Source organism: Phodopus roborovskii, unplaced genomic scaffold (genome assembly GCF_943737965.1).
Source record: "Phodopus roborovskii unplaced genomic scaffold, PHOROB, whole genome shotgun sequence".
In the NCBI taxonomy this organism is placed as follows: Eukaryota; Metazoa; Chordata; class Mammalia; order Rodentia; family Cricetidae; genus Phodopus; species Phodopus roborovskii.
The window spans coordinates 10,201,571-10,225,662 of record NW_026126416.1 but is presented as its reverse complement, the minus strand read 5'-3'; the positions used below and the strand labels follow the sequence as shown (position 1 = coordinate 10,225,662).

The following is a 24,092-nucleotide window of genomic DNA, read 5'->3' as shown; positions in this document are numbered from 1 at the left end:
TGGGGATCCCCTACCCCTTACCTCTTGCCTGCTCTAGACTGTCACATGCCAGAGTCATGTGCAAAGTCTGGTTTTCATGGAGGAGGTAAAATATCAGGTTTCAAGTTTCAGTGAGGCAGCTGCTCAGTCAGAAGACAGTGGAGAACACAAGCGCCAGTGCAGGCTGCAGTCATCAGCACACAGAGTGCAGAACCCATAATAACTAGAATTTTGCATTTTTAAATGTATCTTGAGAGAGGGATGATATGTCTTTTGTCCTCAGCTGTCTTAAATTCCTTGGCCAAAGACCTCAGTGTTACCATAATTCTAATTGGTTTTATTTTTATTTTATAAGTTGGCTCATACTGAGTGATGGTAAATTTTTGGAATTTGTTTTTGTCCCCTAATAATACAGAATTCAAGATGGCATTAGAAAAATCTTGATTTATATAAAAATGCTGCATAATATGTAATCTTACAATTCAGCCACAATGTACGTGTCATGTCACTGTAGAATGTGATTCAGGGACAGCATGGGCACTCACTCGTCCACATTCTTTTATCTGTCTTCAGATAACCCAGCAAGAGCAGTGCTACTTCTCCATTTGAAAATGTTTTAGTTTACATCATCCCTGTGTAAGGCTTCCAAAGAATCCATTGGCCATTATCTTCCCCAGCAAGAGCAAGCTGGACCTTAACTGAGAGGCAGCCCATGTTTCCTGCTGTTCTAGCAGCAGTGGAATGGATCATAACAAACCCATAAGGAAACAGTTCTGAAACCACCATCTTCAGCCTCTGGTCTGAGAGCTAAGGTTCACATTTGTTTCTGTTGGGCTGGGCTATATCAGGTCCAATTCTGTTGGCTCCAGGTCTCCAATATGACCTAGTAAGAGCTACTTTTAATGACACTCATTCTGTAAGATGCCACTGTAGTCTCACTTTGGTCATTTCTCAAAGATGTTCTCTGGCTTAGCTCATCTCTAGAACCCAATTCCAAGCCACCTGCTTACAGTTGACTGACATCTCTATGTGGGACATTGTCAACATTGTCTGACATTGCCTGCATCTCCAAATACTGTGTTCTAATTGTGCTGACAAAGTGATGAAAGCTGTCATCAGCATTTCCTCTTACCTATATCTCAGCCTGTGGCATTTTGTCTCTTAGAATTCAGACGGGACTTCCCAGGTGGTCAGAGGGCAATACCCAGCAGCACTGGACACCCCCCTCTTCCCACCAGTCCTAGTCTTTCCAGGAAGATAACACAATGGTCACCCCTAGACAACTGACACCTTGGGTGTGTGGCTCTTTCTCTCTGGATTGTTTTGCAGAGGGAAAGGAGGTTACTTTGCACAGAGATGCTGGGCTATCTGCAGGTTCAATTGTTCGTGGTCCCCACTGGTTCAGGGGAGTATTAGAATTTATAGGTGTAGAGTGGGAAGGCCTCTGGCTTACGCATTCTGTACATAACTGATTGAACCTGAAATTTCAACATTCATCTTCATGGCCTGACCTTACTAGTGACAGCAGAGGCATTTTCTTTCCATGCTTTGTCAAGCTGTTGTTCATCTCTTTGTCCAGAAATGGTCCTGATCTTGATTTAATGACAGAGAATCATGTAATTTATTTGTTGACCTCTAAGCTTCATATTGACATTAATTCTCATCACAGACTCACTTTGCACAAATAATCTCATATCATAAATTTAGCCAAGATGGAGGGGGTGCTTAGTTGCAGTGAAGAGTTTCTTTTTACCAGATTCTCCATATCATTTGGCTAGTTTGTCATCAGTGTAAATGTCAGCTGTTGTCACCAAAATTCAGTTGCTCTGTCTTGGGCATGAAGAGTCTAAAAATCTCAGGCATGTTACTAGGGGAACTTTGAGGGGAATTCTCCTTGTCATGAAGTCAGATTCAGTAGGAAGAGTCAGCCCTTTGGCCAATGAGGCTTGGTCTGGAGGTGTGGATACCATTTTAACACCCCCCCCCCCACCGTGCTCTTTCTTAAGGGACAAAGGCCTGCCATTTTGTTTCTTCCATCTTGTATTAATTAGTTCCACATTTTGTCTTTTGCTCATTTTTTTAGAGAAGGGAGCTGAATATGAAGTATTAATTTCTTTCAGGGGCCAGAAGGAACTACCATTGGGACTGACTTCCTCCTTCCCTAAGAAGGTGGGAGAGTACCTTTACATTCAAAAGCCTGGGATTTGGCTGTTTGGGAGCTTGTGAGGAATGCATACTTTGTGTTGGGCCATGGGATCCAGAGGTTTGGTCAGCATTGGTAGTGTTACTTTCACAGACAGATTGTGATCAGGTAGTAGATATAACCCGGGACTCAGCACTGTGCCTGTAGGCCTGTTCAGTCTGTGGATGGACATGAAGAGTCATCACAGAGCTTTGGAGTTGCATATCAGATTCTGGTAAAACTGTGCAGTGGGTACCAGGAGGAGGGACCTTAGCCCAGCTCTGAGACAGGACTGGGATGTGAGGTGAGGCTTCAACGTTGAGATCCCAGCTAGAAAGGATTCCCTCTCTTTTTGCTCTCTCTCTCTCTCTCTCTCTCTCTCTCTCTCTCTCTCTCTCTCTCTCTCTCTCTCTCTCTCCTCTGTTCCCGGTGTCTCTATGTCTCTTCTTTTCCCCTTCCCCCTCACTCCCCTTCTCCCCTTTCTAAATAAACTCCTCATTTAAGGAAAAAAAAAAAAAAAAAAAAAGGATTCCATGGTGGGGTGTGTGAAAGCTTGGAATTCCAGAGCAGAAGACATGGGGTGAAGGGAATTGGGAATTGAAACTGGTTAGGTATTTGGAAACAGATAATGGAAAATACTCTGATTCTGAGGCATCATGGCTTGGTCCAAGGTTCTAAATGAGGAGTAACATCATTTTGAATGCATCTTTGCTGAGATATAGTTCTCCCACCTGGAATGTACTGTTCACTGGCCCATAGTTCAGGGTTTTATAGTCATTACCACATCCCCACCATCACAAAACAAACTTGTCTTCAGGTCCATCTTGCTCTACCCTCCTCAGCCCCAATCAACTAATAACCCACTTTCTGTCTTTAGATGGCCCCATCCTGGCCATTTCGTATAAATAAAACCATGTTATATAGCCTTTTGAGATTGCTTCTTTAGCTTGGAGAGTAAGGTTTTTAGTGTCCATCCATGTTGTATCATGAATCAGTGATTTGGTCCTTTTTATTTTCAAATAACATTCTTCTTCTTCTTATTATTATTATTTTACATGTCGATCCCAGTTCCCCCTCCCTCCCTCTCTCCCAACCTCTCTCCCCCCTCATATGCACCCTGACCACCCTCCCCTCCCATCCCCCCCGCCCTGATTCCACATGTAGGGCAATGCCATCCAGGTGGGGTCATGTAAATCTATCAAGTCATTTGAAGTAGGGACTAGGACTTCTCTCCTGTCTCTAGGCTAAGGCAATATCCCTCATTTGAAGTAGGGACTAGGACTTCTCTCCTGTCTCTAGGTTAAGGCAATATCCCTTCAAGGGGAATGTGTCTGCAAAGTCCTTTTTTGTACCAGGAATACATCCTGGTTCCACTGTCTGAGGTCCCTTAGACTGCTCAGTCCTTCTTGCTGAGACCCATATTCAGGGGGTCTGAGTCAGTCCCATGCTGGATTCCCAGCTATCAGTCTGGGAGCCCAATATCTCCTCCTTGTTCAGGTTAGCTGTCTCTATGTGCTTCTGCAACCTGGTCTTGTCCTCTCCCTCTGCATCTAGATTCTAGTTTGACTCAGTGTTTAGTTATGGGTGTTTGCTTCTGTTTCCAACAGGTACTAGATGAGGGCTCCATGGTGGTGGATAAGTTAGTTGTTGATCTCACTATCCGGGAAGGGCATTTATGGTAGCCTTTCCATGGTTGCTCATATTGTTAGTTGATGGCAATCTTGTAGGTCTCTAGACCTTTCTTTAGGATCAGTTTTCTCTTCAAACCAATAATGGCTCCCTCTTTTATGTTCATTCTCTCTCTCTCTCTCTCTCCTCTCTCTTTTCTGTCTTCTATTGTATGGATAGATCATACTTCATCTATCAGTTTGTCAGCTAATAGAAACTTTGTGCTGTCTCCCTTGCTGGCAGGTAGTGGCCATTCTCTCTGCAGGGTTGAGTCCAAGGGTAGAGACAGATGTTTCTGTGAATGTTTTAAAAAACTCCTTTATGTGTGGAATCTTGGGTTTTGGCTAAAATCTCTCACAGAACCAGTCACTTCTGGGTGAGAGCAGCTCTGGGGGGGGGGCGGTGAGGGCTAGGGGAGGGAATGAAAGAGCTGCTTGCTGAGGTTGCTGATGGACCTCTATTGGAATAGTGTTACTCAGGAGTAACAGACCCAGGCCAGAGACGTGGACAAAGAGTCTTATGGAAGTCAGTGAGAGGGTAGAAGGCTTTGACTGTGAATTCCAGAGAAGACCTCCCTGATGGGACTAGAAGGGGGTTAGGAGGTGGCAGGCCTCATTTTGGGGTGGCGTGCAGGAAATCAGAGTAGAGTAAATATACGGGTGGCCAGGCTGGTGAAGTGTGTTAGAAAGGACTTGATGGTTTATATTGGCTGTCTACTTGAAAGAATCATCTTGGAGAAAAATCTCTATGTATATTTGTGAGGGATTTCGGAGATTTAGGAAATGTGGGTAGCATTAATCCTTGGGCCACAGTACAGGACTGCGTATAAAGGAGCCAGCATGATGAGCGTGAACATTTGTCCCTCTGCTTTTTGACTAGACACAGAACGACCAGTTGCCTCCTGCTTCTGCCGCTACACCTCCACAGCCATGTTGGGATGTATGCTGAAACTGTGAGCCAAAATAAGACTGAGCAGGTATTTTGTTGCAGTGCTGAGAGAAGTGACTAATGTAGGGACCCACTGGAGTGAAGAGAGGTAGAAGACAGTCATAACCCAAGATAAAGCTGGAGAGTGAGACTTAGTTCCCATCATTTTCCGTCAGTCCTCCTCCAAACTCCCTGGATGCTGTCTTGTTTAATACATTGTTCCCAGTACAGCTTCTCTTTACACCAAGCCTCTGGCTCAGTTGCAAGTGCTCTGAGATTCTGACTGTAGGTCTGGGTAGATAGAGCCCAAGGTTCTTATAAGCTGATAGGCACTAGGACCAGCCCCACTTCCTAGAGGGCTGTTGTTAGTATCTCTACTTTGGTGATGTCTGGAGGTGGGGGGATGTAAATACAGAGAAGCACCACAACCAAGGTGTTGTGGGGACAGTGGTCAGGCTTCTTAGGGCTCCGAGGAACTTCCAGCAGCTATGATCAGTGCTGGTATGTTAGGAAAGGCCCTGCAGGCTCTCCTGGGTCTGCTCAGCAAGGTTTCTTGAGACTGGAGAATCAAAGCAGCACAGTGGCTTTGAGCATTGTGTCTTCCCTCATTTCATTCTGCAGATTTCCTCTCAGGAGGTGATGCTCCTTGACAGCCTCCTATGGCTCCAGTTGTGCCAATATCTTGGCATAGGGAATGGCAGTCGCTGTTTATACCAAAATCATGGCTGATGCTTTTGTGAATATGTGTTCTCTCACAGTAGTGGAGTTCGTGAGAAGTCTGTAGTGTTTTGTTAACATTTCCTTTTAGAAGTGGATGGTGAGAGCCAACATTAGATTTCTAGAAAGATTGCCTGCTACACTTGTGGTTTCTGTTGAGGTGTCTGCAGTTGGAGACCAAACACGCTCAGAGTGACCCGGGGGCATTTGGAGCTGAGCATTCTGTGAAATGTGCATATGTGTCACCATCATACTTCTGAATAGCACTGTTTTCTCTGGCAGGCTTGAGAAGGGTGAAGTTAACCTGCAGAAAGACAGATTGGATTGTTTGAGCTGTCGGGCAGAAGCAGGACAGAGACTGGAGCGGCTCACTCATGTGTGTAAACAGTGTGACTGTCAAATGGGGCTGAGGCTTTTCCTCCATTTAACAACTGGGCTATCGTCTTTATTTGGACCCCCCCTCCCCTCATTGACCTTCCATGCCTCAACTGCCCTGCATCCTGCTACTCTCTTCTGTCTCAGAGTGGCCCCAGAGCACACAGAGTCCCTACTGAAGTTGTGTGGATTTCCTGGTTAGATAACCCATTCCCTGCTGCTGCTCTCATCTTCTCTGTGCTCAGATCTGTTCTCTCAGGCTTGGCCTGTGGTGTGTGCACTCAGGTTTCCACACCTTCTATCACTAGACAGTCACTCAGAATGACTTCATGCTGTTTCTGAAAATATGCTTTAAAATAACAATGAAGACATGAGAGGAGGTCATGTTTGATACTCCAACCACTATTGTCTATAGCAGTACCTCAAATGGTGCATCCCCCTGTACTGAATGTCTCATCATTTGTGAAAGAATCCCCCCTTTATGTCTGTTTAGATCACTCTAAAGATTTTCCTAATGTGAAATAGGAAAACGCAGTGAACACCCTCCTACACATGTCTTTGCATTTGGTAGTCTGCTGTTTTCACAAGCTAAATCTCAAGGGATGGAATTACTGAGTACTAGTGTGCCTATGCATAGATGTATGTGTGCTTATATGTATATGTGTGTAGATGTATATGTGTTTACAAGTATGTGTGCTTAAACATGCATCTGTTACATGTACATGTGTTTAGGTATGCACATGTGTGTGTTTAGATGTGCATTTGCTTACATGTACATGTGCTTAGATGTGCATATGCTTACATGTATGTATGTTTAGATGTGCATTTGTTTACATGTGCGTGTGCTTAGATGTGCATATACTTGCATGTGCATGTGCTTAGATGTACAGATGCTTTCATGTATGTGTGCTTAGATGTTCATGTGCTTAGAGCTTTGAAGTTCATTGTCAGACTCTGTTTTCTCTGGTTTTATAACCCTCATCACCAACATGGAGAATCTCTTCCTCAAACTCACAAAGGCTCAAGGGTGTAGTAATTGTTTAATTCTTGTCAGTTTGATGAATCATAAATTACAGCTCATTTCTGTTTGCATCATTAGTTGCTAGTGAAGTTGAACTATTTTTTTTTTTTTTTTTTGGTGCAGGGAAGCTTATTAGGTATGTGAAGTTTTTCACATTTTAAAAATTGCTTTTGGAACTGGAATTTTAGATTTAGAGAAGCGTGTGCTTTGTTATAGATTTTCTCATTTAAGAATTAGTTTTAAAATTTGCATAACTCATTTTGCTGGTTACATTACTTAGCATTATTTTCCTTAGAGGCTGGAATTCTTTTGTGAGTAATTTATTCTTTTGCTTTTTAAGTGTAGAGGTGGGCATAATAGTTTCTTAATGCTTGCATGGTGTGGGATAGTCTCAGTTGACATGGAATGTTTGGTTATCATTTTCTGTGTTTAGACCCTGGAGACATTGTCGTCATTGTCGTGGTGGTTGGTGGTTGTTTGTTCCATCCTTCTTCCACTTAGCTATTGTCTGTCTCCATGAAGTCATTCCGACCCTTGTTCAACACACAGTTAGTTGTTAGGCATCTGGTTAGTTGGTTAGTTGCTGGTGTGGAAGGGAAAGGGCCTACACTCATGGCACCTCTCTTTTGTTTCCTTCTCTGTGTATACTTAGCAATAGGAGGGCCTTTGATGATGTCCTTTGCTTCTCCCACATCTACCCAGATCCCTCTTCCTACAACTTCCATCCCACAGATAACTGAATTTCCTATATTGAATTTCTACATCTCTGCTCTTTTTATTTAGTGTCTTTTCCATGGCTATCAGAAGAAGAATTATGTGAACTGTATTTCTCAGTCACTAATGTTATTTTCTGTATTGCTGGATTTAATGGCTATATTTGCCTTCTGTATTTTCTGCCTTAAATCAATTTGTGTTTACTAATTATGTACATACTTAAAATTATAATATCTGATGGTGTATATTGAAAAATAGTTCATGCTTGTTCCTCTCTGTCCCTTCCCAAGCAGCAATCTTTAGCATATTTCAAAGTATTTTTTTCAGAATATTTTTGTCTATTCTACAGTAGCGGACCTTCACTAATTTTGATTAATTGAATTTTGATATTTTTCAGGCTGTTACAGAGGAGGACTAGGCCCTTCTGTCGTCTGCACTTTCTTCTTGTTGCTTCTTACTGAAACAGCAGCATCTACATTTTTCTGGCTCAGGGACTGTAAACCACTACTGATGGGAGGTGTCATTATATAAATATGTTTCTCTTATTGGTTAATGAATAAAGCACTGTTGGCAAATAGGAAAGCAAGATACGTGGACTATGAGACAAGGAGGATTCTGGGAGATGTAGTAATTGATGCACAATGTAGAGACTTGAGAGAGCAGCAGTCTGGACCCTCTCTCTGATAAGCCAAGACCATGTGGAAATAGATTGATAGAAATGGGTTAATATTTAAGACAGAGCTAGCCAATAAGAAATGCTAATAACAGGCCAACAGCTTTATATCTAATATAGCTATATCTAATAATCTCTGTGTGTCATTTGGGGCTGATGTGACTGTGGGGACCAGGCTGGCAGGAAAACTGCTTGTACCACACTACAAAACCAGGTTGTGGGTTTTGTTGTCACTGTTCAGCCTTTGGTGTCTCCAGACATGTTTGCGTGTCTTTCTTCTCTTCTTGTGGAACTCGGAACCCCTGGCCTTCTCTCTGACTGCCCTTTCCCTTGGGAGCCTCCATTCTGTATTGCTCCAGCTGCTCCTTTGTGCACGGTTAGCCTTTGGCTGTTGAAAGTTCACCTTGTTTGCCCTTGGCCTCAACTTCTCTTTTCTGTTCATAGTTGTTCTGTGCAATGATTCTTTATTGTTCCAGATCTGCTCTCTTGGCATTTGTGCAGCATATAGACCAAGTGGGAGAGCGATCCCCCCTTTTCCCTTAAGACTGTTACAATTAAAGAAACATTTTGAATCATTTAAAGAAATTATTTGCTTAAAATACTCGTGGAGTGTTTTCTGTTACCAATTATGCATTGGAAAACTGAGCTGAAATTGTTCAAGTGTCTCTTTAAACTTTACCGATGTTCATGATTTTAAACCAGGCATGTGCCAAATGTGCCATAGATGTTGACCCAAGTCAAAAGTACACATTGAATATAATTGCTTATTATTATAAGGTTGCTTATATTATTTTGTGTCCAATTGTCTATGTCCTGAAAAATGATAGGCCCATAAGAGGATGGAAAGTGGATGGAGGTGGTCCCTGCCATCCCTCATCCATAAATGGAAAGCAAGTGGCTACTTCTGTCTAAGAACTCTTGGAATTTTATGATCATCCCCAGTTAAAAGGAAACTCCAAGCCACAGGTGTGGGAAGAAGGCTACTTTAACACTAGCAAGGAATGCCATCAGCACCTTGTTTCAAGTAGGGCAGGGGAGTATACAGAGCAATAAAGTCCTTACTACTAATGTATATAGTTTGCCATTTATGTGGATAACCAATTTGCAGAAGAGAAGGTTGCATTTATGGTAAAACTGCCACAGGCTTGCACTCCAAATAACTCAATAATTCCTTTTATTGCACAGGAATCAAGATTCACTAGACTCAGTACAGGTTAAGTGAACTTTATTCCGGGAGAAGTCACTTACACAAGAAGCAGGTGACCACCATAAGTTCCCTCTCCAAGGATCCACTCAGGTTGTCCTCTGTGACCTGACTGGAAGCAAGAGAGAGAGCTGTGGTTGGGGGGCCCAGACCTAGTCCTACCCCCTGTCACGTACGCACCTGTGACCATGCCCAAACAGGTGTGGTCAGTGCTACAGGTGTGGGCAGGGTGGATATCTCACTACAATTCCCCTTTAAGTCAAAAGAAAAAGATTTAGAGATGTAGGCTTGACACAAGACTATATACAAAGATAGCAAATGTCCAATATGCTCTAAAAACAAACACACTTAAGATCTATCTCCAGTGAACCAACAAGAACAAATGGTAAGAACTACATACCCAGTCCTAGGATAAAGGCATAGCAGAGATTGCTATAGAGTTGTCCTAAGCTGGAAAATTTAAGTCTTGTATCTAATATTTCTACCTAGAAAGAGAGAACAATAATTGTGGAAGTCTAATCTTCAACCTCATCAAAGACCTGAGGAGGATAACAATACTAGTGCAGGCGAGCAACTTCCAAATGTGCACAAACTCATGGTTGTAGAAAAATATTGTAAAGCACTATATAAGACAGACACCAAATATCCCAGACAGAAAAAAAAAAAAATGACACCAAACATGCTAGATGACCAGTTGACAAGCACGTTATGCCTAATGAGTGATCACATCAACATGGGGTTTATTACTGAGCACTTACAATACCTGTGGTTATGTTCCCCAGAGTGTAAGTGCTTAGGGCCAGGTAGTTTATATTTAGGAAGCTGCATCAGGAGGTGTATAGAGAATAGAAAGGGAGCAGGGGAGGAGGAGAGCCTAAGAAGGTAGACACCAGGGAATCCAGCAGGTTACATCTCAGTTTGGCCTTCTCCGAGTGTTAGTGGCCCCACTCTTTGTGGCTGGCCAGAAGGACCTTCATCAAAGAGGGACAGGGACTGGTGCTAAGAAGCCAAAATTTGAAGGGTAGCTGTTCAGAGGCGCTGCAGGCAGCCTCTGTTTTGGGGACTATGGGGACTCTGAGAGCACGTGCTGCAGGTGCAGGGAGTTCACTTAGGAGCTCGGGCTGCCTGAACTTTCCACATCCCACTGCAGCCTAAGGCAAATGGCCACTGAGAAGGGAGGACTGGAGCGGATCCAGCAATAGCCTATGAAGCCAAAGCCTAAACAGGGGACAGAGCAAAGTAAGAACAAGAGGAAGGCACCACACCCTTCTAGCTTTGCATGCCGAAACAACAGGGAATTAGAAAATAAAATTAGCTTGCACGATTTCAGATGGGGACAGATGCTTTTTTTTACTTGATTTTTTAATTCCCACAAAACCTCAAGCAGAGTTAATAATGTATGAAAATTAGGTACCATGTGTGCTCTTTACTTTGTAATGTTTTTATTAAGCAGCTAGTTGATTTAAAAATAACAGAACAGGACAGTTGACACAATGGCAGACTCTGGTGTGTATGGAAATAGCCTCTTAAATGTTCTGTCAGGTTTTCCATTACATAAGACTATTTTTTAAAATGCCTTCCAAATTATCACATAAGATAAAATTATATCAAGCTGCAGTTTGATAAAATAAATTGTTCAATTATAAATTCCAGTTGCCTTTTTAAAAAATGGCTTAGTCAATTACAGGTTACACATGGGAATATGTTTCTGCAGATCTTGTTAATGCATGGTAGATTCAGACATGCATCTTTTCAATGTTTTGCTGGTCATTTCCTGATTAGAACCTCCCTTTTTCCTTCCCTCTCCCAGCCCTTTGTTACCTGGCCTTTGAGTAGAGGGATAAGGCAGGGCAAAGAGGAAAGGGTTTGGACCCACAGACCTCCCAACAGTTCAAGAGATGCCTCTGTTCTAAATGGAGAAACGAATGTGTATGAAGTTGACCTGTAGCCATTGGGCTAGCTGGTGAGCATTTCTTCCCCAGAGTTTGAGTGCAGGTTTCTTTTTATGTTTTATTCTTTGAAAATTTCATACATGTATACAATGAATATAATCATATGCACCCCATTCACCATTTCGCCTTCCAGTTCCTCCACATCCCCTAACACCTCCCTCTCCTAACTTCATGTCACGGTTGTTGCCATCCTATTGTCTTCCTTCATAACTCATAGTTCTGCCCTGTGTGTGTGGTGCTATCCACTGAGCACTGGAAACCTCGCAGGGGCCTTCTTCAAGAAGAACCATTCGTCCTCCTCTGGCAGTTATCAACTGCCAATAGCTCTTGATTCCGGGTTCCTGTCATTCCCTCAGTCATCTACTCCTGAGGACATCGTGCCCTATCTCAGAGGACAGTGGATTCCCCTGCTGCGATTGCAGTATTGTTTGGGTCCTACTGCACCTGTATGGCACCAGTAGAAAGGTGCTGTCCACACTTAGCTGGCAGGGGAGATACCATGATCAAGAAAGGTACTGTCCAGAAGTTTCCGTGGTCTAACAGCAAACTGAGAGTTTGATTTAGTAATGTAGACAGCAAAGCTCATGATTTAAATGTCCTCTGTTCTCTGGTGTGCTTTACTTATGTGTTGCATTGTAATAGTGAAGGGTTCAATAAAACAAATAAGTAAGGACAGCATTTGCTTATTGCTAGTGTGAGAAAAGGATCATGTGTAGTTGCTACGACATGAAAACGTCGATGTTTGTTCACTGGCATTCTTCATTTGTGGACACTTAGGAAAGACGTCATTGTGGATTTAAAATTCAGAAGCTACTACAATGAGTTAATAGGCTGAGATGAGTTGGGCTTTTTGTCCTTTTGCCTTTAACTCATACCTGTCTCAGGAGACCTGGTTGGGCATTTCTTCCTGGGAGTGTCCTGTGACTGCCAGTGTTGACATCAGCTGAGTCACAGGTATGGGCTAACAACTTGGAGGAGTAATGCCTTGTGCACATATGGGAGCAGGCACATTTGAGCCGTATGATTTGTACAATAAGATGTTCTTGGAATCTCTGTAAGGGGTTGGTTGAAGCAGAACTTTCCCATCTACACCAGGGTCTATAAAAACCACAGAACTGACTTCATGGGGCTTAAGTTTTTCTTTTGTTATTTTCTTCCCTCTCTAATTAGATTTTGCTCATATGCAGGACAGAACAGTCTGGCAGGAAATAACTGGCATTAAAAATAACTCAAAGACAGGAGGACTGTACCTCACTAGACTGGGAATGGGATTTGCTGTTCTGGGCCCTGGGAGTCTCAGCCAATCCCAGCATAGGTAAGCATTTGCTCCAAAGAGAAGTGGGGTCAACTGGAGACTTGGCCAGCAGTCCTGAGACCTGGCTCCTGCCCAGCCTGCCCGGCCTGGACTCGGCTCTGGGCAAGCTCTCTTCGCTGACCTCATTGTGCTCAGAAACAATCTGGGAGTAATAATGTCTGCTCTTGAGTTCTCAGAATCCCAAAGGGGAATAGTTAGCTGTCAGGATCTAAAGGGTCATTTGTTCCATCAGTGTGAAGATGGAGTTTAGGGAACAAGTAGAATTTTCATTGCATGTGCATTGGGCCTTTGAGGATGGAGGCTCTCTCTTTTGTAACTTAGAGTTTCCATTAAGAGAAAGGATATGATCAGACTTGGGTTTTGTGGGACTTATCACAAACATGTGTTGTCGTTCATTTATAGCCTTGGTGATTTTTTATTGTTGTTATAGTCCCTAATTATGTTGAAAGTGAGTGTAAGGTACCCTACCATCTCACTCTGACTGATCCTTCCATCAAGTGGTAAAGAGTACCTCATTTGTTCTGGAAGAAGCCGGTTCTTTGGAATCCCTGCAAAGCTAATTATAGTGCTTTGGTCTGGCAGGTTGGGGTATCCCCAAGGAGGCAAGTGGGGTAGGGGGATAGCAGCACACCCACCCTTCCTGCTGATTCCATTTGAACTCTTCTATCCTTGTTTGGTGTAGCTAGCTGCAGGTCATTAGACTGTGCCTGATTCTCTAGAGATAGTGGAGTCTTCAAGATCACAGGGTCTGACTGAACATGAGGGACTAGGACTCATCCTCTGATTATTAATGGAGACTTCTCTCATCATTAGTGCCTTAGAAGTAGGAACCACCTATCATTTAATAGTTCCTGTCACCATGGCACAGTATGTCCTCGGCATGAAGAGATAAAAGATGCCCCAAGTAATGGTATATGTGTGTGAAAGAACAGGGTAATGATTCCTTGTTTATTTGGTGCTTTGAGCATCCAGTGCCCTGGCTATGTCACTGATGGTAAAGCAGATAGAGGCATTGGACACCAAAGGCCTAACTGTTTTCTCTTGCCAGTGAACTGCTACCATCATTAGGGGCAGTACCCCAACCCCCCCGAAGGCAGGCCCCTCATCTTACAGTGCCACTCATATACCTCCAGCGGGCTGAGTTCCTCTTTTCCTTGTAGATGAAGGGCTCTCTAACCTCCCTGCTAAGAACCAGGAGCCGGAACCTTCCTTCCCTCCAAGGCCATTGCCCAGTCTGCTCTTCCAAACAACATTGGCCTGTTCATTTCATATTCCTGTATGTGGCATTTTGTATGTGCCATGGAGCAATGTCCACATCCCTACTATTGTTTTAATGAATAGGGCACCCTGAATACCACTCCGTCTTGGTGCCCTATCCATTGTGCCACTCTCCCATCTGCTCTGTTCAAGAGCTTTGGGATGAGTCCACCAACAGAGTTTTGACATCCTCAACTCCTGGAAGATGCTCCAGTTACTGTCTGAGGGGCGCCACGGCCCAAACTCAGCCGTCATTCATCTCCTTTGCTGGCTTGCTTCAGCTTCACTGGGCCTCAGGTTTTCAGGCTTTCCTGTGTGACTCTCCACTCCTTTGGCTTCTGTCTTCCTACGTGTCATTTCCACCGAGGCTCCAAACTACCTTATGTATTCTCTACCATCATAGACCTGACAGTGAACCATATGTTCTGGGCTCTAGGGAACTGCATTTAGGAGGGCTTATGATGGATCCTCATACATATATACATGTCAAGTATTTAGAACAGAGACGGCTTCTGGTGCTTAAGTGGGGTTACCAGTCAACTTTCTGGTGGACTGTAAGCCCCAAAGATGCAAGTGATATGCTACACTCTGTTGTGACTCTGGCACTTGACTAGGGCATATTATATAACCTGTGTTCAGGAAATAACAGTTCAATGAAGTTAATATGTTAATGGAGAGAGGTTATGTGGTTCCCTGGATAGAAGGTGGGGTTTACAGGATGTATCCCTGGTACACGAAAGGACTTTGGGAGCACATTCTCCATGGAGGGATACTCCTTTAGCCTAGAGGCAGGAGGGAGGGCCTAGACCCTACACCAAATGACTTGACAGATTTGATGATTCTTCCTTGAAGGCATCACCCTCCCTTTGGAGTGGGGGGATGGGGTAGGAGGGGAGATGGGGGACATGGGAGGAGGGAGGGAGAGGGAACTGGGATCAATATGTAAAATAAGAATATAAAAGAAGGTGGGGTTTAATGGCTACAGAAGTGGTTCTCAACCCATTGGTCAGGTATCCTACATATCAAATATTTGCATTATGATTCATAACAGTAGCAAAATTACAGTTACAAAGTAGCAATGATATAATTTTATGATTGGGGGTCGTCACAACATGAGAAACTTTATTAAAGGTTCTCTGCATTACAAAGGTTGAGAACTACAGGTGTGGAGGCCTCAGCATTTCACATTGCTGCCAAATTGAAAGAAAGCCCATAAAAGCCTTGCTGGTCTGCTCTCAGCTGCAGGTATCCCAAACCACACTGGATTTTTGTTTTGTTTTGTTTTTGGATAGTAAGCAGCATGGTTGCTGTCCCTAACAGAGAAACCCTGCTAGGGCACAACAGAGGCTTCTGTGCACTCCAGGGACCCTTCCTCTTTTCTAGTGCTCAGAGTGCCAGGGTTCCCGTGTGGCCAAGGTCAGGAAAGAAGGAAGGTGATGTCACCTCACACCTGTGTGTATCAGTGTCAAACCCTTCTTTAAGCCCCCTGACGCTCCTATAGGTCACACACCATATGCTATAAGGTCAGATGCTGTTCCCTTTGAAGCAGGAGTCAGCTTTACAGGAGGGACTAGCTACGGTGCTGACAGTGGCTTCTCCATGAATTGTTCATAATGACGATGGTGACACAGAGTTAGCTAAAACAATAAGCTAGAAGTGGGGTTCTAGCAGGTGGTATTAGCATTCCATATGTTCAGACATATGTTAAAAGGGTGACCACCCTTGGGTAGGGCTGCCTTCTGCATGATAGCCCAGTCTCCAGCATGTTCTTCATAGTTAGTTTTGTGCTCCTTATGTAGTGTTCAATCCTGCAAGGTGTTTTGCTTTGCCAGCTCGGCTGCAGAGCATGTAAAGCCTATGTACAATATTCGTAGAGAATGCTATTTGAGCTTGGGGACATTAATGAAAGAGGAAGTCCTTTATTTAGATCCCCTGGAGGGCTCTTTGGTCCAGAGCTGCCTTTGGAAGGTTGGGCTTGTCTCTAAGGCACTAAAGGCAGTCCTTGGGGCTCATCAGTGCACTAAACAAGCAGAAAGGAGAAAAACTCCAGAAGCACTCAGTTCTAGCACCCCTGGATGCTGTGCTGACAGACCCACAGTGCTACGCTTTCTCGTTGACATGGATCTCTTGTTAATTTGAAGGCCACACTTTCTATGTGAACCCATGCACGGTGCCATGTTTTTCTTTCTCTTTCTTCCTTTCTCATTAGTTCCTAGGAGGGAAGGGAGAGGAGAGGAATGAAAAGGAAAAGAGAAACAGGAGATCCATCTGCTTGAAAGAAGAAACAGAGGGAAAGAAAGAGGGAGGGAAGGAGAGGGAAGAAAGAAAAGAAAAGGAAAATAGCCCATCTGCTTCTTTGCCCTGAGATATAAATTCCACCTCCTGGATGCATTGGACCCAGTTTTCCTGGAAAAGGCTTAAATTTATTAATTTGGTTCACAGTGTTCTCACAGAGAACTTTATTTGGTGGCCTGGAGCCATGTGGGGTTGGGTTATTTTAAGATAAGTAATGTAAGACAATTGGCATTGCATGGTTGGCAGAAACATGGCTGTGCTTATTGCTTAAAAGAATTATCACAAGTGATATAAAAGCTTGGCTCATGGTGGTGGGGGACAGGGTTAAAGTGAGGTTCAAATCCACATCTCTACTTTTGTGCACTGTGGGGCAATGCCTTTGCCTCAGAGCTGCATCTGATGGGTACTGCTTGGAGCTGTGATGGCCCCGAGGAGCCCCTGTTCCCTGGGACCATGCCTCTCGGTTAGGACCTGCCATCAAGGGCAGCAGAGCAGGAAGCAAAAGGCACAACAAGCCTGGTGTGACATCTGACACTACAGCTGGCACCTCTAATATTCACATTTCCTGTATGTCACTTCTAAAAAGGAGAAACAAATTGGAGAGGGCCTCTTATCATCTGAGACAAATACTGTATTTTCACCACCTGTCTTGGACACATCTGGGATTATCCACTTACGCGGGTATCTACCCACACCTATTGCATACAGGCAGTATTTATACACCAAAAGGCAGCTTAATACAGTGCACTGCAAATACTGGCTCCAAAATTTTTAGGTTTTATGAACTAGAAATGCAGAAAATAAAAGAAATTAAGGAACCCAGCATGTGTATTATCAACTAATGGTTACCAAGATTATTTATTTATTTATTTATTTATTTATTTATTTATTTATTTATTTTGAGACAGGGTTTCTTTGTGTTGCCCTGGCTATCCTGGAGCTCAATCTGTAGACCAGGCTGATCTTGAACTCAGAGATCCATAGTCCTCTGCCTCCAAAGTGCTGGGATTAAAGGTGTGTGCCACCATTGCCTGACATACCAAAATTATTTTTCATTAGACATTACTTTATGGATATGGATATTTTTTTCTAAATGTATCTCTGTATGCCTGGTGCTCACAAGGGCCAGAAGAGGTTGTGGGGCTCCTGGAACTGGAGCTGTCATGTGGGTGCTGGGAATGGAATCTGGTCCTCTACAAGACCAATAATTGCTCTTAACCACTGAACCATTTCTCCAGCTTCTGAAATTACTGTAAAATTTTAGCAAAATACACATAAAGTTTGTCATCTTAACTATTTTTAGTATATATTTCTGCAGCACTAGGTATATTTACAAGTTAAGATGATTTTTTTTTTAAAGTATAAGAAGATAGAAGGACCTATGCCTGACCTTCTGATATCACAAAAAAAAAAAAAAAAAAAAAAAAAAAAAAGGTTTTCAACACTAAGAGAGAAATGAAAAACATTCTTAGTATGACAAGCCCTTCCTCATCTGTGGCAGAATTTATAAAGGAAGTGTGTGTTCATGGAAAATAATGCTGCAGTGAAAATGCAGCAAACGTTCATGTTGCCATTTTCTAGATTTTAAAATAAATGACCATTCCTATTTAAAGGGCCGGAACACTAGGTGTTTGTTACAGGCCATGGCCAGACAATGATCATCGGCCACCATGATGTCAGCTACACACCTAGAACACAGTGAGATGACACTAGGTGACTGTCGATGAAGGAAGCCGTATGCTGACCTACCCTCTGTGTTGCGACATGTACTCTTTCATCCGTCGTCCAGTTGTTTTGTGAAATAGCTCAAGCCTGGCCCTAGTCAGAAGCCAAACTCTAGGTCTGGTTTTGTTCTTAAAGAAGTGAAAGTTGACAGTTATAGTTGAAGCCTGTGTCTGCTCATTCCACAACATTTCCCCATGTCCTATCCAGTGTGCTGGAGTTAGTGTCTGCCTTCCCATCCATTTGTGTGAACTTACCACAGTAGGTAGTGAGTAAATTCATCACAGTATGTAGTGTGAGCTCATCACGGTGTGTGGCGTGTGAGCTTGTCATGGGGTGTAGTGCATGAGTTCATCATTGCGTGTAGTTCTGTCTCTGAAACTTGGCTTTTATGAGTTCAAACTCTCCTGTATTGTTATACTTGCAGTATTTGCAGATTTGTCTGTCCTACAGTATTATTTCTTGTGACTTTAGCATGTTATACTTCTCTGTCCTAGTAATGGGTTTTCTTTCTTTCTTTCTTTTTCTTTTTTTGCTAATACATATTCTTATGAGCCTCTCTGTGTGCATGAGGTGGAACCTTTAAAAATAACACTTTACTTATCTTCTGAGGATTTCATACAATGCATTTTGATCATGTTCATCCTCTTCCCCAAATCCTTCCAGATCCACCCCATCTTCTTGCCCACCCAACTTTGTGCTGGTCCTCTCTCTCTCTCTCTCTCTCTCTCTCTCTCTCTCTCTCTCTCTCTCTCTCTCTCTCTCTCTCTCACTCTTCTTGTCTCTCAAAAAGATTGTTTGGCTGGGTGGTGGCTGCACATGCCTTTTAAGCCCAGCACTTGGGAGGCAGAGGTAGGTTATTTTTTTTTTTTTTTAGTTCAAGGTCAGCCTGGTCTACAGAGTGAGTTCCAGGATGGCCAGGGTTACACAGAGAAACCCCGTCTCAGAACAAATTAAAACAAAAAAAAAAAAAAAAAAAATCAATCAACCAAAACAAAACCATTGATCAACCCAATTTAGGTTGGGCATCTGCCCTGGAGAGTGGTTGACCTATTAAGACTCATACCCTTAAAGAAAATGAACTCTTCCTCTTCTGGAAGCTATCAGTAGCCAATAGCTCCTCAGCAAGGGGTGAGACTTCATGTGCCCCTTCCATTGTTCCATACTGGGATTTTGTCTGGATTGAGCTGACACACATCTTGTGCATGCTGTCACAACCATGTAGTTTATATGTCCACCTGCCCTGTTATGTTTAGAAAAACATCATTTCATTGTAGTTATTCCTCACCTCTGGCTCTTACAATCTTTAATGGGTGGAATCTTGTAAGGAAAGTTACCTGGGAAGAAAGTCTCTGGATCAATGGTGCAATTCAGCACAAAATCTAATTATCATATTAACCAGTATGGTTATTTGCTATAACTTTTCAGGTTAGTGGCAATTAGGAAAGTAACACTGTAAGCCAATTATTAATAAGTTTGATTTCTTGGATCAGATTGTTCATCAATAAAAGATTGGATTCAAAGTCTGTATATAATAGAAGTAGAGCTCTGGAAGGCTGTGTGGAGTGATTGCATCTTTGGACATGGGGCAGAGGCCAGCTGGGAGAAGCTAGCCCTTCATTGAATTTCTTTCCCTATGATGGAGAAAATGCCTGCAGACTTGGTCTGGGAAGCAGATGGAACTGGGTGTTGCTGTCTCTCAGCCTTTCTTGGTCCAAGAAAATCTCGTGAATCAAGCCCTGGCTAGTACTTTCAGCAAGCCTTTTCTGGAGTGGCTGTATTGTTGCTAAGAGTGTGAGATGACCTAAGTCTCTTTTGACTGTCTAGTCTGTGGTTACTTTGAAACTGTTGGGGAGATATCAAGGGAAGAAATGGGTCCAGGTCACCCCAGAGCATGTCCAGAAAGTTGGAGGATGCTCCAGTGATGGCCTGTCTGTGACTACCATTAGCATAGTAGGAGCATATGGTTTGGGTGAGTCAGACTTTAGGCTCAGGAATGTAACCGAGGCAGTGTATTTTATTTCATAGTCTTCTCTGTTACCTTCAGCAAACAGTGGAATGCTTTGAACACTCTCTAAAAAATAGTAAGTGGAAAGACAATGGTGAGAAAAGTTACAATGCCATCAAAGAAAATGTTAACAAGCTAAAAAAAAAAAAAAAGCCTTTATCACTTAAGGAGTTCTTCTGTAAGAGACCTGTGGCATGGCTATCTTCACATCCCATATACTGGGTGATGGAAAGTCAGAGGGGCGTTACAGGTAGCAGGTAGAGAATCTGTGTTAAGGATTAGGGTTGATCAGTGTTGTTCGTAGTTGGGTCTGTGAGCATCAGGCCAAAGCTTTTCCTGTGGTTTCCATGTGGGAAGCTCTCAGGTGTTGGTTACCTGGTTGCATCTTCACCACTTCAAAATGTCTTCTTTTTTTAAAATCAGCTGTCAAAGCTGGAGAAGCAGCAGCAGAGAAAAGAAAAGACCAGAGCCAAGGGGCCGTCCGAGTCAAGCAAAGAACGCAGTGCACCCCGAAAAGAAGACCGCAGTGCCAGCAGCGGGGCAGAGGGCGATGTGTCTTCTGAGCGGGAGCCATAGATGCAGAAGCGGGAGCTCAGGTAGGAGGTTCCCACCTGCACAGCTTTGTTCCCCATGTTGTAGAGTGAGATGGCTGCTAAGTGTTCTTCTTTGAACATTCATTCACTCATTCATAACATCCTTGAATGTGCTACTTCCCAGCATGGTGAAGGTCACTGCTCTAAGATTATGTTGTAGTCATCAAAATGTGTACAGGAGGCTACACACAGGCTAGGGGCTGCCCCCAGTGGACAGTGTGTGTCCCTCCTGCATTGTCTGTGTTCTGCGGTCAGGCCCCATCTCTGTCTTACTTTACCACCCTGCCTGCCATTGCCACTCTTACTCTCAACAACCCCAGTGGCCAGTGTCCTCTGACGTAGTCTTCTGTTACCATTGCCTGGTTTGTACTTTACCATATTCCTTTCATATTGCATGACACTACCACTTATTTGTTTATTATATCAAGAGACTGTCCTGCTATGTAATTTTGATTGGCTTCAAACCCAACTATGGAGACTAGGCTGCTTTCATACTCACAGCAGTATTTCTGCCGCTGACACCCTAGCACTGAGGCTCCAGGGTTGTACCACCAAGACCAGCTAGCATGGCTTGTTCTTCACTGTTCCATGCCCAAGACTGTGTGGCATTCACTGTAGCATTAAGTTCATCTTCCAATGGCTCCAGTGGCCTTCTGTCTCAGGTTCCTCATCGGATGTATTATCAAAGCTCCTTATTTGATGCATACATGACCAAATACTGGGACACAGATGTGAAGGATCCATGGCCTGGCCTTACAAAGTTCACACATTCAAGGAGAAAAATAGAAACAGTTGTGTCACAGCAAAGAGCATTATGGAATGGACAGAACAGAGTGTGGAGTAGAGAGGACTCTAGAAGTTGACCTTGAAGGATACAGGGAATGGGGGATGTGAAGGACAAGAGTAGGGAATAGCTACCAAGGCAAGAGAAAGAGAAGAGAGAAGCCTTTTGAAAAAGCTTCTTTTGCCTCACAGTTTTGGAAGTTTCAACCAACCTTGTTGATTTTTGAGCCCTTGGCAAAGCCATATATCATGGTACACACATATGGTGATGCAAAGCTGTTTACCTCATAGTAACACAAAGAGGAGAGAGGGGTGGAAGAGACGGCTGAGATTCCATGGTCTTCTTTAGGAGCACATCTGCAACAATCGGAAGATGTCCTCCCAGGCCCCGTGTCTAAAAAATTCCACTGCCTTGCAGTAGTGGCATGGTGCAGACAGACCAGGCCTTGACCATGTGAGCCTTTGGAGGATCCTCCAGATCCAGTCTACAGCAAGGTGTCAGCATTTTGTTGGAGGAATGGAAACGACAAAGATAGATAGCTTTGGAAAAGAAGGAGATTAACCGATGGGTTGGGTACCAGTGGGAGAGTATAGAATTTCTTGAAGTTGGGGGTGGTTTATAACTCTCAGGAATCTGGATTTCATCTTGGGGCAATGACTAATCTCTGAAACATTTTAGGGTGCCTGCAACATAGTCAGGCATAACATAAAAACACCCTCCAGTTCTGGAGAGTGAGACTCGATGGGGAAAGGCCAGGTTAGAGGATCTGTAGAAATCCAAAGAAACAGTGTGATTAGAGGAGAGAGGTGAGGCTGGAAGATGTAAAGATCAGCTTGGCTAATCAATGTGAGTGTTTGGGGGTGCATCTAGATGATGTAGGGACAGGGCAAACTCACAGAAATAGGAGACGTACTATTTTGGTGACAGTCTCGTGTCTGTGGTGCTGGGGCAGAGAAGAGGTCTTAGGCATGCATTTTGGAGCCTTCATTTTACACACCAATTAAACCATGTCTGAATATAGGGTCATTCTGAAGATACCAAACTGCAAGAGGAGTGGCTGCTGGCAAGGCCTGCTTTTCCCTTCTGAAGCCGGTGTCTATAAGATTTCTATGGCTTTGAGGATGTCCATGTACAGATATTGAGATACATTAGTAACAGTTGGGAGCAGGAGTGCCCACTCCTAACAGATAGAAGAATGAATAAAGGCTCAGAGAGGCTGGGCCTCTGATACTTTGGGAGGCTGTGAAGGAATCCTCCTGCCATTGATTTCTCTTATAACCTCCCTATAACACTATGCTTTTTTCCAGTGTACCTATGGGAAGATGGTAGTGCTATAGTAGCTGGTCTTGATCGACTTACCTCACACATTCATGTATGAGTGAAGTGTGAGTCAGAAAGGTCACATCACATTACGCCTTACTGGTCACAGTCACCAGCTTACCACACCAGTTTCTCATTTTGATGCTCAGGCCTAAGGCCATTGGTTTTTATTCATGAACTGAAAAAAAAAATACATGATATGGGTTAGTTACATACAAAATGTGACATTTGGTTTTGAATTAATGTTAAATGTTCATGAGATGTGATAAAATTTTATGTGACTCACATATTACATAAAATTTCCATTCCTGCTCCTTTTAAAACTTGATGTTTTTCCTACCAGTAGTCAGTTTTGTCATACAAATACTGCTGATGGTTTGTTTTTTTTTTTTTTTTTTTTTTTTTTTTTTTTTTTGTTAATAGTCTAATTAGAGGTGAGAATTGTGACAGACACAGGGCACAGAGGGCCAAGGATGAAGAGGGATGATGGAGAGGAGACTTTTTTTTCCTGGCTGAGGGCAAAACAGCAAAAGGGCAGAGGGCCAGCCAGAGAGCGTTCAACCTCATGTTCAAATAGAAGTGCAGCAAGAAGACATGGTTAGGCTTAAGGCACTCAGTAAGAGGGAGACCATGGCTAACGATTCAGTGCTAGTGAGGTCATGGTTATTGGAGAAGACTTTACAACCTCTAATTCATTAAACCATCATAGTCCCTAACAACAGTCTATAAACATTTGTCCTTATACACACAGACAAGTGTGGGCTTCACCCCACATCAAGGAAACTTCTCTTTGCAACAGATAGAGACCCTTATAGAAAACCACAACCAATCAAAATGCAGAATTGTGGAGTCCAGTCCCAACAGTAACATCTACAAAACACTCCCACACTGGGGCTCAGGGAACATTGCTGAAGAGGGGGTGGAAAGACTGTGAGAGTCAGAGGCTCAGGGAGTGCGCTGTGAGGTAGCGTCTCCTCGTCACATTAGTGTTGTGTGTTGTTTTGCTCTTTTGGCTTTTTGAGGGTCCCACCACCCAGCTCCTGAATAAAACACACACAGTCTTATTATTGCTTATGAATGCCCAGCCTTAGCTTGGAATGTTCTAGCCAGCTTTTTTTTTTTTTTTTTAAACTTAAATTAACCCACCTACCCTTTCCGTCTAGGCTTTTTTCTTTCTTCTGTATGTCTTTCTTTCTTTCTTACTCTGTGACTGGGTGGCTGCTCCCTGATGTCCTCCTCTCCTTTTTCTCTTGCTCTCCTCTCCTTTGTTGTTTCTCCTTCTGTTTATCCTCTCTACCTGCCAGCCCGGTCTATCCTAGCTCCTGCCTCTCTATTGGACATTTAGCTCTTTACTAGGACCATCAGGTGTTTTAGGCAAAGAGTCAC

General features: G+C 43.4%; 1 protein-coding gene across 1 annotated transcript in view; it reads left to right on the top strand.

The window, feature by feature from the left end:
• Nucleotides 1–24,092, top strand: part of Dtd1 (D-aminoacyl-tRNA deacylase 1) — a 175,480-nt gene that overhangs the window by 133,722 nt on the left and 17,666 nt on the right. The window contains exon 5 of the mRNA XM_051183259.1: nt 20,433–20,605. Within this exon, the coding sequence (XP_051039216.1) occupies nt 20,433–20,585 (153 nt within the window). The 3' untranslated portion in view covers nt 20,586–20,605. The remainder of the gene's footprint in view (nt 1–20,432; nt 20,606–24,092) is intronic.